The sequence below is a fragment of the Pempheris klunzingeri genome, chromosome 4 (genome assembly GCF_042242105.1).
Source record: "Pempheris klunzingeri isolate RE-2024b chromosome 4, fPemKlu1.hap1, whole genome shotgun sequence".
In the NCBI taxonomy this organism is placed as follows: domain Eukaryota; kingdom Metazoa; phylum Chordata; class Actinopteri; order Acropomatiformes; family Pempheridae; genus Pempheris; species Pempheris klunzingeri.
In genome coordinates, this window is record NC_092015.1 from 8613106 (window position 1) to 8631743 (window position 18638).

The 18638-nt window shown below is 39.8% G+C and overlaps 1 protein-coding gene across 5 annotated transcripts in view; it reads right to left on the reverse strand.

Moving 5' to 3' along the window:
• The window catches only part of synrg (synergin, gamma), a 36714-nt gene extending 23254 nt beyond the window's left edge, over positions 1 to 13460 (reverse strand). For 3 of the 5 annotated variants that reach the window (XM_070828726.1, XM_070828727.1, XM_070828725.1), the window contains exons 1-8: positions 13420 to 13460; positions 8784 to 8824; positions 7543 to 7679; positions 6930 to 7057; positions 4118 to 4223; positions 3893 to 4004; positions 2381 to 2818; positions 785 to 1063 (exon numbers count right to left, since the gene is read on the reverse strand). In XM_070828726.1, coding sequence (XP_070684827.1) covers positions 785 to 1063; positions 2381 to 2818; positions 3893 to 4004; positions 4118 to 4223; positions 6930 to 7057; positions 7543 to 7679; positions 8784 to 8824; positions 13420 to 13454 — 1276 coding nt within the window. In that variant the 5' untranslated portion in view covers positions 13455 to 13460. The remainder of the gene's footprint in view (positions 1 to 784; positions 1064 to 2380; positions 2819 to 3892; positions 4005 to 4117; positions 4224 to 6929; positions 7058 to 7542; positions 7680 to 8783; positions 8825 to 13419) is intronic. The other 2 variants (XM_070828729.1, XM_070828728.1) reach the window with 1 other exon arrangement.
• Positions 13461 to 18638: the final 5178 nt, after the last annotated feature.

Below are 18638 nucleotides of genomic sequence, written 5' to 3' on the forward strand. Positions count from 1 at the left end.
CTGTTTACTCAGGCAGCTATTTTGCACGTTATATTCCCATCAGTATAGGGCAGTTTAATGAATCTTATTACAAATCTCCCTGGTCTCTATGATGAGCCTCTATATTTCCCTCGATGACATTGACATAGACAAACAAATAACAGCACAAAGGAGTAGCCGAACAGCATGCACAATCAGCCTTGGATTATGTTTGGGCCCCAGTGGCACCTGCCAATCCATGCGCATCCCTGTTAAACCAAAGCAGTCAGCATGCGCCAGAGGCCATTCTCTGAGAGGGTGTTACACAGCAAGGGAACAGACGGCAGCTTATTGAGCCAGCAGGTATTACCCCAGGACCTCGACAGACACAGTCCATTTCCAAAATGTGTGCAGAGAGCGCCAACATGAGAAGCCCCCCTCCCTCTAATGAGATCTGGCCTGAAGTGACAGAGGTATAAAACAGGCAGAAATAAGAGCAGAGAGTTGGCTTAGGAGAAGACATAAAGACACCGTCCCTCCATAATAATCTCAGGGGTGAATAAAATGTCAGCAGGATTTTATTTAACAGCGCATAGGCCACAGTAGTGTAATGCCCAGACCAGAATCTGATAGAAACCAATTATGACCCACAGAGACAGAAAAGATTAAGCTGCTGCAATATGCACAGAATTATTTTGTCAGGGTTAGAAAGAGTGGAAATATTACCCCAGGACAGAAAGAAAATTACTGCCTTGATTGTGTGTTAATACAGCAGCAAAGCAATGGAGAGAAGCTATAAAGTCTAATAAACAGGCACTTCTCTCACCACTGCCACTACTGGTTTGAGGAGACGAGTCAGCAGCTGATGGGGGGGCGCTGGGTGCTGACAACGGGGCCTCAGGTTGCTTTTCTGCGACGAAGACAGAACTCAAGTCCTTGGGGGCCATAGCCCAGTTCCTCGCTTTAGTGCTGGATTGAAACTGGGCTGAAACTTTAACTCTAGGACCCATGTCACTCAAACTCTGCTTGGACTTAAAACTAACCTGGGCCATCTTATCAGCAGTAAGATCACATGAGGAAAAAAGCTTCTCTTCCAGGGACGGGCCTAGAGGGGTGAATGAGGAACAGGATTCTTGATAACACACACGAGCCATACACAGAAGCTTAAGTTTCTATTTCTCTGAGGCTATATTGACAATTACATTTGTTGCTATATTTATAGGGGTTTTTTTTAGGAGTTTAAAAGTCAAATTCTGTTTGTCCTTATTAACTAATCAACCATATAGAGGTTAAATGTGAGAAAAGCAGCACCAATAGAAATTGTGTGTTTGGTTTCAAGTCAATATGTATATTAAGACAATATGTATTCCTGTTCAGAGGCAAAAAATATGGGAGCTGCTGCATCTGATTTATCTCTGCAGAAGAGGAAGTTGCATCTGAAATCTACCATCTGGGAAATCCAGATGTAAAATCAGTGGCACTATTTCATCAGACACGTATGGAGAGAGACAGACACTATAGCCACGTCAGTCATACTAATGAGTGAGAGAGACGGACAGAGAGAAAAGCAAGGCTCAATTTTCCTGATTTTTAATGATGATTAACTCTGTTACATATATAGTCTCAGTTACGACCACTAAATGAAAAAACTGTGCTGATGATGCAAAACGTTGCACTCTGAAAACGCACGTTTTCATTGATAAACCTGTATGACCACGGTGCAGATTTTTTATCTGAAGTTTCTTCATTTCCTACATCAAGCTGGAAAACTATATTCACAAGGTCCAATCTAACACACGCAAACGATCCCAAGGCCATCTAATCTGTGCTAAACAACTAGGTCAGCAAAGTCTCTGAGAATTGGGGCATGACAATAGACGGAGGGCTAGCTGTTGTGTTTCTCTGGATAGTAGATGATTTCTCTTTCCTGTCATTCATAGTCTAGAGTCTGAGAGCTGTCACACAGCAGCTGCTCATCTGGGAGGTTAGACGGCAGATGACGCATGCGATTGACAGTCTTCTATCAGTGCACAAACCACAAAAGGATTCAGTATCAATGGTGGATTCAGCTACTGTATGGTTAATTTCTACTGAGAAATGTTCTCTCTGTCTAATGATGAAGCGAGCTGGGTTTCTTATTCATTCTGAATCCCCGTTTGCCTAGTTTGTAAGGTCTGGTAGGTTTTTTAAGGTTTAGATAACGAGCCCAGGCCAGGCCAGGCCAGGCCAGGCCATCTGCTGTGCTCGCTGCATGCTCTCGCACAGTTTAACGCAGGCCATGACCAACCTAAAATCCAGGCGAACCACTGAAAATATTAGGCATCAGCAATAAAAGCAGCACTACACTTAAAAAACAGCGTAAATGGCTGAGTATAAATTATGAGGACGAGGGGGGAGGTGCTTACAAAGCAAAAGAAGTTACCTTGAAATGTCGATTGGGAGCTGGTGTTGACAGCAGAGTGTTGGGTGACAGTGGGAATGGACACAGAGGCAGGGAGGGACTGAGGGAGGGAGGAGGAATTGGAGGACAGACCTGCCCTCAGGGAAGGGGATGAAGGTTGGACTTGGACCTGAGAGGAGAGCTGAAAGTTCGAGGAGGGGAAGGCATTTACAGGACCCTGAACAAAGTCACTAAACTCGTCATCGTCCTCAGAGAAACCTGTCTTGGGGGTAGAGGGTGAAGGCTGGACATGGGGCTGAGAGGAGAGGCCCAAGGTGGAGGAAGTAGACGAAGAGGAGGGCGGAGGGAAGGAGGCGGGGGCGTCTAGAGGCCCTTGAAAGTCACTAAACTCGTCATTGTCCTTGGACAAAGCTGGGGGGAGGGAGTGAGTGGTGACAGACGGGTGTGATGGCGATGAGTCTGCAAAAATGAAGAAATAATGATGATGGCACAACACATAGCACACACTACAATGGAGAATGAATTAAGGGCGGCACATTGCAAGAGCAAGATAAAGACTATTTTCTGCGAGACCAGAAATTGCAGAACTGCAAATTCAACAGAAATCTCTTGATATACAGCATCTCATTTATATTTAGATTGAATAAAACGCTATTTAACCGAACGACCGATTATAATCTATAAAACTGCAACATTTGTATAAACGTCAACACAAGAATAGACTCAACCCGAGTCAGGATCCTTCCAATGGATCTTAATATAGATCTGAGGGGTCATAAACTTGTGTTCTTCTCTTATCTTTTATGTTTTCTTGTGAGATACTGAGCAGTTTGAGCTTGTATGTTTGCCAGGTTCAAAGGTGAAAAGGCATCTCTGTTTAAACTGTTCACAACTCATAGTCTGGCATATGAGTAAGGAGCTGCTAGTAAAAACTTCTGCATTTTATGGTCTCACAAACCAAAAAGGGTGGGAACGTATGCTGTAAAGCATAACTCTAGGTGAAGCCTGCAAAACTCCAATTTTCTGAAATGCACAGTAATAAGTTTAGTTAGGGAAATCTATAGTTCTGAGACACTATAAAAGGTTCAGGATGTGAACACTGAGGTTAATAGATGCCAGGTCATCATTGTAAATGATGTTCTCAACTGATTTTACCTGGTTGAATAAAGGTTAAATAAAAATAAAATAAATGCTGTATTGAACACGGGTATAAAAATCAATAACCTACTAAAAAAGGAGATAATGACAAAAGTGATAGTGGTATAGTGAAATGAAGTGAAAGAGGGAAACATAATGTGATAAAAGAAATGTGATTGAGTATGTGCTGCATGTTATACACTCAGACAAAAAAATCCCAATTTTGGCTCGTCTGGCTGCCAGCTGGGCAGTCATCATGCTGACCTGCCTCTGATCCAGTTAATATTCTCAGGCAGAGGCATTTCAACACGAGCTACAGAGAGCAGATCTGCTGATGGAGAAGCACAACAGGAAAAATCCCAGGGATTACATCTAAAAGCGTTGAGGTGAAAGTACCTGGCTTCTTGGTCTGTGATGATGGAGTGGGGTGCATCTTGGCGTCTCTGCTGAAGCCGTCCAGGTTGCCTTTGATTGCCTCCAAGGCATCGTCTCGGCTCTTCTCTCCTGTCTGAGTGCAGAGCAACAGAGGATCGAAAGCTCAGGGGCTTATGAAGATGAGCGGTGGACAGAAAAATGCCAGAAAAATAGTCAAATAAACAGGATGTGTGGAGAGAGACTCACCTTGGGTTTGACACTGCTGAGCAGCCTCAGCTTCTGTTTCTGCTCCTCAAATTGTCTTCTTTTTCTGTCCTCCTCAAGCATCTTTTGCTGCTGCTCCAGACGTTTTCTAAAGGGCAAGAAGAGCACAGACGTTATATAGAAAGCCAAGTAAATAATACTCTTGAATAGGCTGGGAACAGGGCAAGACATTTTGATTATTGTTAACATAATTAAGAGGTGAAAGCACACATTATTCACTTCATTTAAAGCATTCAATTATAAACACAGACACAAAAGGCCAAAAGTAAATAAAATAAAACTCGAAAGCAGAGGTTCTGGTTTTGGGCATAGGGCTCTCCAAAAAACACTAATAACAAATTTATTTCTTCAGGTATAGGTTTGTGTATTTTTCATGTAATCTTTTTTTACTTTATGTATATATATATATACACTACTCACAAAAAGTTAGGGATATTTGACTTTCAGGTGAAATATATGGAAAATGTAAAAAGTGAATGCTACAGTGATATTATATCCTGAAAGTAGGGCATTTAAGTAGAAGCATGCAATGGTAATTTTATTCATCTTAAACAATTTATTGAAAGAAAATCTAACAAATTTTCAGTGTCTCAATAAATTGGGATGTGGCCAAAGGACGTCCACTCCTCTCCTTTCTGTGACTCTTCCAGTCGCTGTATCACTGTTACAACCTCCTGATGACACTCTGTGACCCTCTAAGCTCAGTGAACACCTCCGTCTGAGGACTTCCTGTTTGAAGCCTCACAATAGCAAGGTGCTGCTGATCAATAGTTAGGTGTCGTCTTGGTCTCATGATGTCAGAATGTGAACAGCTTGATGAGGAGGACTGTTTAAATACCAATTCTAACTGAAGCAGGAAATGTATTGGTTGATTCATGGATCAAACCTGTTGTGAATGTTGCTGTTAAGCTTCTTGTTAGAGAACAGCAACTTGTGCAAAAAGTACTGAAACACTAAACAGTTGGACATGTTCGTTTAGAGAAGGTCACATTAAGTTCACCTTAAGTTCCTGTCCATACTTGTACATTTCACATTTTATTTTATGATACATAGTGTAAATATTCCGTAATGTAAATATTCCATAGTGTAAATATTTATTTATCATCACAACACATATTTATTTTGCTATTGCTTTATTTTCCAATGTTGCTTTTATTCACTCTTTCTTGTCTATTGTTGCTGCTGTAACATGTAAATTTCCCCCTATGGGGGATCAATAAAAGAAGTCTAAGTCTACCTGGAAAGGTTAGAATGCATTTTAGGTTCATCCTGAAATTTCACCTGAAAGCCGAATATCCCTAACTTTTGTGAGTAGTGTGTATATATATATTAATTTGTATTCATGAAACTGAGGATATATAGCTTTGTGGAGAAACATGAAAACTATAACTCACGAAAAGATAAAACAGACATTGCAACAAGGCTGTCAGCAAATCATAAGTTGTAAATATTACAGTTTCATTTAAGCAGATATAGCCACTCAAGCCGTTACACACCACACATCTAAATTCCTATCACAATACAGTATGAAGTGTAATCATTTTAGCATTTATTAGAGAGTAGGTAGTAGAGAGCTGACGGGGAAAGAGAGGAGAGAGGTGAAGGATGACATGGAGCAAAGGAGCAGACTTGAACCAGGATCACTACTATTTCTTGCTCAGCAGCTTAAACTTGCATGTCATCACCCATATGACAGACATTTAAAGCAAAGATATGAATAAGATGTATGGATAGAAATCACCCTGGAAAAAAAAAGTCTAGTTAACGAAAACAGAGACAGGGGAACTATACCATAAAGTTGTCTAATCAATGGTAACTCATGAGCAGCAGCGCTGGAGTAGGAAGAGATTCAGCGTCTTGGCAAAGTTTTACTTCTGGGAAGCAACTTAACAAGGCTAAAAGTCTACAGCGGCTCTGTGAGGCTGTGCTTGGGCACAGCAGAGCTTTGAACTAAATCCTAGCATCAGCATGCTACGATGTTCACAGTGACACTGCTCCCATGCTGATGTTCAGCAAGTATAATGTTTACCCTCTTCTCAATCGTAGTTTAGCTGTGTTTGCTGATTAGCACTAAACACAAAGTGTAGCTGATGCAGGTGGGAACTTTGTTAGTTTTGCAAATAAAAAAAAAGCTATCAAAAATCAAAATTGTGTTGTTTTTGTTTTCAGTCCTTAAGAAGGAGCTGCACACAGTCTGATAATCTGGCTCACTGTGCCAACTACTGGTGACAACATGCTTAGTTACACACATAACACAGCCAGCTGATACAGATGCTACACAAACTAGAACTACAGCCTCACGGTTGTATGCCTCCGCTAACCACTCGAGTTGAATTTACACCCATGTCTGTGCAGACCAAAAATTCAAGTCACCAATTCTGAATCCAACCGAATGTGAAATGTGGTCACAATCTCTTCTGTTCGTGAGCTATGGTTTTAAATAGTGATCAGAAAGTGTTTTTGAAAGTGTTTCACTTCATCATTTTATCCTATTAGACATAATTAGGGTATGATTTCTTGAGTTATGCCCAAAAATGAATTTTGTGATGTCACAGTGACCTTGACCCTTGATCTCTAACTATTCAAATCTAACCAGCTCATCCTTGAGTCCAAGAGGATGTTTGTGCCAATTTTGAAGACATTCCCTGGGGGTGATCCTAAGACATCAAGTTCACAAGGGGACAGACGTACAGACGAACAGATTGACACATTGACCATCCAAAAACAGAAAGACTCTGGCCACAGCTGTGGCCACACAAAGAAGAGCCATGATATTAGCATAAAGATGTCTTACTGGTGCTCCTCCGCCATTTGTTTCTGCATGTCAGCTGTGTACTGGGGTCCAGCAGGTCTCATACCCATAAACTGTGGCTGACCCAAAAACTGCATCCCAGGAGTCTGCATCCCAATGGCCATCCCACCCTGTTAGATAGAAAAAACATACAAACCACAGCTCAGAAATCTCATTAGCATCCCTTCTGTCACACTTTTCACTTGATATTTAATTCTCACACCAAGGGACAGTAATGCAATTCAGAATGATGTTAATGGACTCGTTAAAAGTCACTAGACTGCAATGAATTTCTGTTAATGTGCTGATTTGTAAAACAGTTTGTGACTAGATTACAATTGAGGGAAAAAGGGTTAAGATGATCCCGAAACACAAGTCTCCACTTGAATTTAATCAGCTAAATTAATGATGCAGTTTTTCTGTATTATGTATTCATAAATGGAAGTTTGTAAATTCGTCAAAAACACTACAAATATAGATGAAAAAACCCCTAATGGAACTATTAGAAGGATAGTTTCAAATAAAAAAGACAAAAAACAAAGTGTAAAGAGAATAGAAAAATAACTCTGGGCTCCATCTGCCCATCATCATCTCCAGTACAGATACACAAGCTCACCTGCATAGGCATTGCTCCTGGGGGCATCTGTCCACCAAAGTTCATTCCCATCATGCCCTGCATGTTGGGCTGCATTACAGGGACCATAGGGAAGCCCTGCTGTTGCTGTTGCTGCTGCTGCTGCATGGGCACCATGCCTGCAGAGACACACACAAACGCTGTTATGATGTACTGTAGACATTGTAAATAATAGTGTATTCAATTATTACTTGAAGCATGACAGTAAATCCAATTTAAAGTACACTGAAGAAAACTTAATAGAAGTCTGGTGTTTATTAAAAAAAAAAGCCTCAGGAGTCTGGACATGATTCAGTATTCCAAATCAATTTCCTGGACAGCTGGAAAAAGACATGGGCTCAGCAACAACCAAATCTGTTTTTCTGGTGACTACTGTGACAGCTTGGAGCAAAACAAGAAGAGTGAGGGAAAAAAAATGGAAACGTGTCTGTTTGTTTTCACAGATGCTGTGTGAGCCGACAGCCAGAGCTGAGCTGCCAGCTCCAACTGGAGCCTCCAGATGATTCACCGTGTTAGGTCTCAACCGGGCTGCATAAGTGGCTTGTTTAGGGAGGCAGCACACAATCTACTTTGTCTAAAATTACATGGCTAATGGGAGCATGTAATGACCCCTTAGAGTCTCTTGTCCCAGAGGTGTGTGGATGGTTTATCAGGAGTGTTACTGCAAAGTCAACAGCCTAAATATGAGAGACACGCACATGTTCACTACTCAGACTGTGGACATGAGTAACAAAAGTATGAGCCGAATCCTTGCCGCCACTTGCCTCTGCCTAATGACTTATGGTGATCTTTAACAGCAAGGACCAATTGTTAACAGAAACGACTTAACAGAAGCAAAGCAGAACCAGACTGACTTGAGTTTTATAGGCCCTATTTTTACGGCATCATCTGTGAAACCCGACAACTGAACGTGTCCTGCATCAGTAAAAGTGTAAGTTGTGACCTGAATCAAATTTTACAAGTAAACTTGTATTTACCTTGTTTTGAGACCAGTTTTTTAATATATTGTTTCATTTTAATTCACAAACACAAACAAATTGCAGCAACATCAAGACGTTTTGGTGACATTTTTCACGTGGATTTTTTCATGACAGTGTGCTAGTTGATCAGCAGGTCGCCTTTATGTGTTTCAATGTCACTGATCGTATTCAAATTCACGGAAAAATCAGTTTCTGGTCAAATGTATTTACAAAAAAGCAGTTGTAATATTACTGTTGACTCACCTTGTGGCGGTCCCAGGCCCCCTCCAACAGGATACATAAAACTAAAGGAGAAAAAAAAAAACAAAGAAATGTTTGTTATGAGACTAAAGTAAAGAAACACTCAGATAACACTTAAGGTCAGCTGTGATTTTTCTATGTGAGCTCATAATGTGAGATACAGCAGCAGCATTATGTCCTCTTCAGCACCGAACAATGCAAAGTGTCACTTGAGAGCCGTGACTCCATTCAAAATAAAATGAATGAATTTGGTCATCAATGAATTTGATAAATGAACATACTCTTGATGTGTCTTTGGCATCATCTATTGCTTTGATGAATCAGATCAAATCTGAATGCAAGGTGTATCTTACTGTGCTATCATTGTAGGTTAGTTTATTCCAAACACCATGTCAATAAAGCGCTAAATCTGACATAAAACGGATACAATTAACATGTTTAGTACTGGCGTTCAATGATCAGCAAAAAGCATCAGTTACAGAACAGGCCTCATAAAGAGCCTTTGTTCTTTTTATTTACAAAACCAGATTCAAGGTGACTTTTGCTGATCCTTTGAAAATTTAACATCAATGATCAAACCGGTGCAGTTTAGTTTCCACAGGCGACTTGGACGCGGTCACTGGGTCTGTGCTGAGAAACAGGCCTTTATGAAATAATCAGAGGAAGCCTCTAGAAGTCGGCCAAGTCTCTCCTCACCAGAGCCAACCCACACAGGCCTTCAGCTATTTGTCAAATAACTTATTACATCTCAGTTCTCCAGGCTGGAAGTGATGATGTAGAAACAAACAGAACAAAGAGCCAGCCGGGTCTCCGCTTCTTCGACTTCTCTAACCTAAATCTGAGCAACTAACAGCATCTGACTAGCCCACCGCACTGATAACTTTAGTACCAACACAAACCGTGCTAACAAAGGGGAGGCAGGGAAGTCATTGTAACACAGTTCAGAGCTTTGCCAACGTAATTATCAACTCCCCACGGCAATCAAGGAATCATTTTGGCCTGAGTTTGACTTCTACATGTAAAATTAACTAAATGAGATTTGTATTTCTGTACAGTACGAATGTGTTAAAGGCTGCACTGCAACAAACGGATTTCATTATCAATTAACCCCTTAAATTGCTTTGCTTGATTATGCTAATTAATTGTGTAGTCTATTGACTGTCATAAAAACTGTAAAAAGGTCTCTGCGAAATTGTTATGTCCATACACATCCAACATCTTTTAACTACACTGATGCAGACAAGCAAAGAAAAATCAAGTATGTTTTTCCTACACTGCCCTCTACAGTTTGGGCGAATATCCATCTGCCAGGGAGGGAAACCCGCATTAGAGATTGAAATGTTTCCTCATGTAGGGTCATTTCTCTGCGATCATCCTTGCAGAAAGCATTATGTACCTGTAAGGCTTTGATATACAGAACTATTGTACTGTATTCTTGTTTGTCTGCCTTTTGTTTTCAACATGACGTGGGTCTGCTGATAAAAAATAGCATGTTGATGTAAACTGATGTCAATGTATGTGCCCTGTTGGTAAATGAAAATTTCTAACAAAAGCCAGCTTCATGACTGAGATGATATGAAAACCTTTATAGTAGCATGTCTTACTGCTTAAAGTCAGTGATTTAGTGTGTGTGTATGTGTATATATATATGTATATACATAAAAAAAGGAAATATTGATTACAAATTAAACATGTATAAACAAAGAGAGGATGCTGCCCGTCACAGAGTACTGATATAATATGACTGGGTGTTATCTTCAGACTTGGAGGGATTCAGACTCTCACATCTGCTCCCTGTAAGATTTGCAGCTTAAAGAGCTTTTATAGCAGCACTACAGCACTGCTGCCCACCATCCTGCGGCAAATAGCAGGTCACGGCTGGGCAGATTAGCATAGATGGGGATAAGCAGCAACAGCAGCTGTGGACGGCGGGCAGGCCAGTGCCTTGTAAAAGGCCCTTTAATCATCAGACAGCTATCATCAAACTGTTCTGAAAGCTGGGAGACAGACGGCAGGGTCAGGAGTTTCAGTCAATGTCATCATCACTGAGGAAGCCAAAACTAAAATTATTTCAGCTTGTTTGGAAACTGCTCTTACAATAGAATATACAGTAGACATGAAAGTAGTCTTTTCAAAAGGAAATACAAACTGAGAGGTTATGTGATAAAGTTATTGTTGGTCACTGAACCCGTTAATTCTCTGCAGTAGTATCAAATAAAACAGCACAGCTGAGACAAGTAGTCCTTTAATTTCCTGCTTTATTATCAATAATTTCCATAATCTATTTATCATTTCAGTGATTTGTCTGATCATTTGCTCATCATTTAGCAAAACATGCAAAAGCATTCTTTGGTTCCAGCTTCTGAAATGCAATTATTTTTTATCTGTTTTATATAGTTTTATAACTATAAACTGAATATATTGACGGTTGGTCCAAAAAACAGGCTTTATGAAGAAATGACATAGGGTTCTGACAAATTGTGATCCGTATTTTTCACAATTTTCTGATATTCAATAAGTTGTACAATTGATCGTCAATGAAAGGAAAGTTCATCAGCAAATATTTTGATGAGTGATTAATTGTTTGCCTTTTTTAAGCAAAACTGCCGGCTCCAGCTTCTCAGATAAAAGGATCTGCTGTATTTCTTTGTCATGTATTATAGCAAATTAAATGTCCTTGAGTTTTGGAGTGTTGGTCGAACAAAACAAGGAATCCTAAGACAAAATTATTATGAATATTTTTCACTTTTTTGGACATTTTATAGACCACACAAGAGAGAGAGAGAAAATAAATGGCAGCTTAATTGATGGTTAAAATAGATCAAGCTAAAGATAATCAATAATCAAACTAAACACCAAGCAATATCTGACTTTGACCACATTAATCACTTATCACAGAATCAATCCAGGCAGAGACCCAGTCAAATTGAGAGAACCTCTTAATAATAAAGGACAATTTGGCTTATTATAGACACTGGACCCAAAAGGCACTTTTCCTGCTGCCATACGTAAACATGACAAATATTAAATCTATAAACACTGACATAAATTCAACCCTGATTAACATAAATTATATTAAATGCATTAATCACATTCACAATTCTCTAGAACTCCAAATCAAGTGATAAATAGATTAAATTTCCAGTTATAACAAAATTTTTTCAACAGTTACAAAACAACGATATATCCTTGACAAGTAGATTATTACAATGGGAAATCATCTGACACTCATGAGGTTAAATGCCTGACAAATAGTGTAATCACACGGCCTCCTGTCACCGTCTCCATTGTGCAAAATGCAGCCACTGCAACTGTGACTTATCACTTTAGCATCATGACATAAATTCATTGATACAATTACTCCAAAGGCCCACAAAGGCTGCTTTGGCTGCCATGTTGGTTTTTGTAAACTGTACTACTGCTCCACCTCCTGGCTTTCCACTCCGACACTTCCAACACTTTTTACTTTATTACTGCTATGTTGTCATGTTGGACAACAAACAAACTGCACTGAAGCCATCCAAAACTTCACTCTTTCATTCATATACGTTATATTTAGCGTGGAAACAGACTCAAACATGCTGGGACTTTTAGGAACTGATATCCTAAATACTGCCACCAAGGACGTAGGATGCAAGTAAACAAAACTGACTTTTGCTGAGACATTACAGCACAATAATTGTCTAACAGACGTCAGGAGAACGATGAGGATAAAGAGAACTACAGTTACCTCCAGGTCTTCACATTACACCTGCCTTTTCCAACCGCCCACACTGACCTACAGACTTGGGGCTTCGGTTTCACCTGTCAGATCAGTATCACCTGGCTAGTCGACATGCTTGTAGGCACAGCATATTTATAATTCAAGCTACTGGAGCTCAGCTCATCAAAGAATCATGAGTGTGGCCTCTTCATCTCCTCTGCAGACCATCATCACACTGCTCCAGAAAGATCTCATCGACGTTTACAGCTGTTCACTGGTTAGAGATGTGGAGTGTGAACGTGTGTGAACACAAAGCAGAGCAGCCTGACACCTGAAGAGCAGCTGAGGCACAAAAAGCCTCTGAAGCTGGTGTGTTACAAGAGAAACTTAACTAATTTAACAGCTTTTTTAAAAAATCAGATCTTCACTTTCTTAAATACTCAACAGCATACCAATATGATACTAAATCCCCACCATTGTAGATAATATAATAGCCTGAAAGCCAATGTTGATAAGGCCAGACATTAACTCTGTTAGGCGTCCAGAGGCCTGTCTACACAATGCTACTAGAGTGTTGTGCGTATATATTCATTAAATATCATGTTATATCACTGGATACCGCGACCTGCAGGCGTAATAACAACTACAGACGACGTGTCAAGAGAAAATGTGTTAGTATATGATATGTTGTGGCGTTGTTTTTGGCCAACTATGAGCATGAAGAGGCAGCAAAAGCGGCTAGCTAACGTTAGCTGTGACACCTGACAACCAGCCATCTCATCTCATCTCCCTGCCTCGGCAACAACACCAGCCTTTACCGCTGCCTGCCAGCGCCTCCAGCGGCACTCAAGTGTTGCTAAGCGGCTATCCGAGGCGGACATTTCACAAAGTGTCTTACATGTTTGCGACAGAGCTGATTTTAAAAGGCTAAAATACCTGCTGCCTCCCCCAGATCCTGGCCGCAGCGCCATCTTGATAACAGCAGTCACTGGTATGGAGATGACGTCAGCGGTGACGGATGGGCATTCTTGTTGCTTGTTCCCCGATTCATGTCTGTCAGGCACTATGGCCCTGGGAGCTGTCTGTCAGGCACAAATGATCAGTTGTGGAAGGTACTTTAGTTGAGTGTTTACATTTTATACAACTTTATCCCTCTATTTTCCTTCTTTATTTCTTCATTAAAGCCTTCACCTAGCTATGACTTTCCCGATACAGGCCTGAAACTGTTTCTTTGCACTATGAACTACTGCCCTTCTTTTAAAATTAAAATTATTAATATTATCAACTCCATTACAATTGTCTCTAACTTTAGTTACTGGCTACTTTTGTTCAAAATTTGTACTTAAATCTTCAGATTTGGTATTTGAATTTTTCTGATAAACTGAAGTATTAAGTGTTCTTTTCTTTCTTAGGCTAAATAAAACAAACTGATTAAATTATCTGAAAAATCCATTGTTGCAAACAGGGCTTTTTCCTGAGCTCATGAAAAGGCAACTTTTTTTGACATGTGTGGTTCAGACGTGAGGCGGCACTACAAAAATATGATGGTCTTATAGACCATGATGCATTGCTGTAGATTAAACTACCCAACAGGATATAAAGTCACTTTCCTGTGTGAGTTTGCATTGTTTAGAAATGTTTAGTTTTAGTGGGGCTATAATATGGGGGGTATTTGTCAGGGGCAGATTTAAGAAATTCAGAATCTTTATTACAATACAAACACAATATGTTGTGAAGGCAGCTGACTCACAGTCATGTAGACATCATTTCATTTTTTTAATTTTAGTTATAGTTAACCGTAATAACACTGGATGTGGCTCTCGCTCTCATTCAGCTTTCTTCCTTTCTTTCCCACCACCAAATTCTGTTGTACTAACAGTGCTAGTGAGGAAAGAAGGCAAACTAAAAACAACCTAGAGCCACAGCTGAGTGTGAACATACCAACCTTACAGAAACAGGAGGGACTGATGCTACTACCTGAGAGGCCAAACACAGGGCAGTAGACTCCAGACAAGTCATCTGCTGCAGTAAATGTATTTCCTCAGCAGATGTCAGTGTTTAGCTTCTTTGCAGGTTAAAATTTTTGCTCAGGTGCACAGGAGTTGAGGACATGAGTATTTGAGAGACCTGTCAGTTGCTATTTTACATAAGGAGCATAATGATGGACAGCTTTGTTCAGCATGTCCCAGCAGATGGAGCCAGAAACCTAAACATTAAAAGTCTGTGACAGTTTCGCTGCAGCACATTAAGATCTTTCTAATGTTAGAATCTCCTTAAAGTAGCTTTAAGGTGACACAAATATTTTTCCACACCACTAATGTCATTTGTTCTGTAACTGACTTGTTTCAAGCACATAATTAATATAATTATGTTTGTGTTGAGTAAAGTATTTAAAACCAAAATGTCAAGATGTTTATGGCTGCTATGATGATAATATCAAACATAAATACTTATAGATGCTCTTTCATTCACATTATTTTTCTGCAGTTCACTCCAGCACATTCAATATCTCTGAAGCAATAATAGTGCAAGGTTCATTTAACATTACTGTACCACATCTTTTAACAATTCATGTTGAAGTATATGTTTTTAAATGGGTTTTTGTCTACTTGTGAGCCAAATCAGTGTAAAATTGATCATTTATGGCAAAGACAACAGCAGTGGCATTTTCAAACAAGTACTTAGACAACTAATATACATTGTAATTACATTATATTCATGCAGTAACCAACATTTACTCTGTTTTCACCTCTTAAACAGGCAGAAAATGTAATCTATTATACTCAAACGGTCAGTTTATTCATTCTCTGAGCTAATTAGTTTGAAACGTGTCAATACATTACTATCTCCGACTTGCACCAACAGAAGTATGTTATGTAAATTGATATTCTTGTTGTTTGCTGCATTTCATGCCTCCCGTATCTATCACCTGATTTCTTCATCGTTTTTACTGGCTGCATGAAGTATTGAGGTCATTGTGTGTCCTTACAAAGTGATTCAGTTGGCAATTTCATTGTTACACCAATGACAAGGTGGAGCAACAAGGAAAAGCTTCTCTGGCATTGTCTTAGCGGGTGCTGTTGTGAAAGATTTACAGCTTAATGAGAGTAGTGTAAGGCAGCGGATGACATGCCCCGCTGCTATCCATCACCTGGTCTGCCCTCAACCTTTCCTATATCTCTGCTCTATTCAACAGCAATGATTCGGAGTCCATATACATGACACAGGGACCAAATGCAGCCATTTAGGCTCCAGGGTGACAAACAACTAAAGACAAAAGCGCAGCTATTAAAGCTGATATTGAGGGTTTTTTTCAGTAGATGTGTGAGTTTACATTCTGCAATGAAAAAACTTACACATGACTGATGTTTTGCAGTTTGAATCAAGCATAGTTATGCTCAATATACTTAAATCTGACTGATTTTATGTCAACATTTTAGGGGTTTTATCGACCTGAGAGAAAGTTTATATTCCACACATACAAACAACTGGGTCTGAAAGCTGATTCGGACATTTTATAGACTGTATATTTTAGTATGTGTAACAGGTTCAGGCAAAAAAGAGAATGAAAATAATAATAATAGATTTTACATTTTTTCACCAGAATTATATTCCTAGCTGAGGGTGAAAGCTTTGAAACACTGAGACCAACATGTTCACAGACATAAATTGAACAAAATAAAAAAACGTATTAAAAAAATAAATGAATTTGGGGGGGAAAAAATCAAGGGATCAGTGAAAAACTATATGATACCATACTTTGGAGAGTATCAGCATGTTTTGACCCTGTTTTTTTTTTTCATTTAACAAAATATATCAAACAGCATCTGAAATATCTGATAAAACAAACAAGAACATGATAAACAAGACTAAGAACATGAACAAACATTGAATGATATTGGTACTGAGGTTCAGTACTTTAGAAAGAGCATTTAGATCCTCATTCTGGACAATAACATTTACAGAAAACATAAATTAACAGTTGGCGGTATAGATCAAATATGAAACATCCAAATGATGGTAGAAAAACAAAATGGGGGAACTGCATTGGGGAGCATGGACTGATGACTCCAGTGTGTCCTAAATCCTGCAGGACACCAGGATGTTTGATCCTTCATGTTCATCTTCAGTTGGGGATTTGAATGTTATCAAAGATCCCCTCCAGACATATTCTAGGACACATAAAAATAGAAAGAGTAATTGGTGTCTTTTGTGGTTTAAAACTCACTTACCTTGTTGAAACTGTTCTTTCACTCTCGTTGAAAAGTGCAGAATGAATGAATGTAGAAACATGTTTTTCAAAAGTTAAATTACTCGTCATGAGGTGTCTCCTCCTAGTGTGAAAACTCTGGTGTCAAACTCTGCACAGACATCATTCTGCACAGAAAAGGTGAAGTAACATTTTTTGACTGGAAGGGTTCTATAATCAGCACTTGTGCAGTGAGTTTGTTTATATGAGCTCATTAAGACAGTTTGAGTTATATTCTGCCGCTCTTTATTGCTTTTATTGAGACGATTAGGCCTCGTCAGTCTCCCATCCCCTCCTCTCCTCTGAGTCCATTCACAGGCCTCTGAGGGAGCAGAGCGTGGGCTCCCTCCCCGCTGTGAGTGCCGGGTTTAGCTGGAGGCCGGCCGAGTCAGTCAGTCTTGCCCCCTCGGCGGTTGGATCTGGACTGGCCGTGGGCAGCCCCCCAGAGAGGAGGTCCGGTGAGAAAGGTGAACATTAACCAAGGTCCCATTCTGGGCATCCCACTATTCCCCATAAATCATTAACCCGTCCAGCATCAAGCCCGTGACAGCATCAGCATGACAACATCAATCTGTCAGGATTCCTCTGAACCAGGGCCTCTTACAGGTTCTCACCCTCACATGCAAATAGAGCGAATTTAGACTCATTCTGGTGAAAACAAAGTTGCACTTTTGCCCTGCAGAGACTCTGAACCACCTCAGGTGGTCCAGATATTTAGTTTAATCCTTGTTTGGGCTGTATGATTTTTTTCAGGTAAAATCCCACTCAGTCCTCCATAAACAAGCTTCTTTTATCAGGTGGATTTCTCAGACAGTGACCAAGTGAATTTCCCTGTGTTCATTTAGATATTAAACAAGATAATTAAAATGTTGATGCTTCAGGCATCAAGGACACGACTGCCTCTTAAGGTCTATGAAGGATCATACACAGTCTGAGGTCTGCAGCAGGCATCTAATGGAGACCTTCACCATCAGGATTTCTAAAAGTGTTAATCTGCCTAAAGAAAGTTTTATTAATTAAGAGTCACCAAAACTCATCCTCATTCAAACCTCCTCCACTGAATCATCATCTCTTCTTGATTTGCATTTTTTTACATGTTTTTGTTGTTAGCTAACATGTAGAATATACACTGCAAATAATCTTTTCTTGTCTTTATATAGAATTAAGGACGTACCGTCTATGCATGACTGTGTGAGCTGTGTTGATTTGACAGAAGTGGAAAAACAGTCCCATTTTCCATCGCACTGTACAGACTAGAATGATTTGAGAATGTTTTTCATGAAATGGCTCGACAGAAACCTGAAATATTTTGGTGTGCAGAAAATTGGAAATGTTCAAACTGTATGTGCTAACTTTCACTAACTTTGTCTTAAAATCCTAGAAAAGAAGGAATGATGGATCATTAATATATAGTATTTATTGTGCTTTCTAAGCCTTTTTACTAATTTATACATTTTGTTAAATGTGCAAACAAATGTTGCACCTTTACAGTAACAATCTCTCTGAAACGGAATGATTTTCTGACACTTGATGGACATTAAGCTCAAAATCATGAAATGGATATTGCAGCTACAAAAAGTGAATGCTAATGAGTTGAATTGAACTGAATGAAAAAAAACTGTAGATCAAAAGCCACCAATCTTTTCACGAGTCCAGCCTAGCTGTCACTGTAGGTGGTGCTGGTGGCGATGTACGGTGAAGGGTGCTGATTGTTACTACGGAGGCCTGACTGATCTCCATGACTGTGCAGGAGCACAACAGAGGCCTCCTTGATCGGGGCTTTTGATGGAAGACTCCTGTCAGAGCAGCTCCATACATGTGTATGTATTTCTCCATAGAAAGGTTGGCGTTAACTCTGGTCGCAGTGACCAATTAGCCCTGGCAGAGAGTGGCCTCCTGACCCTTG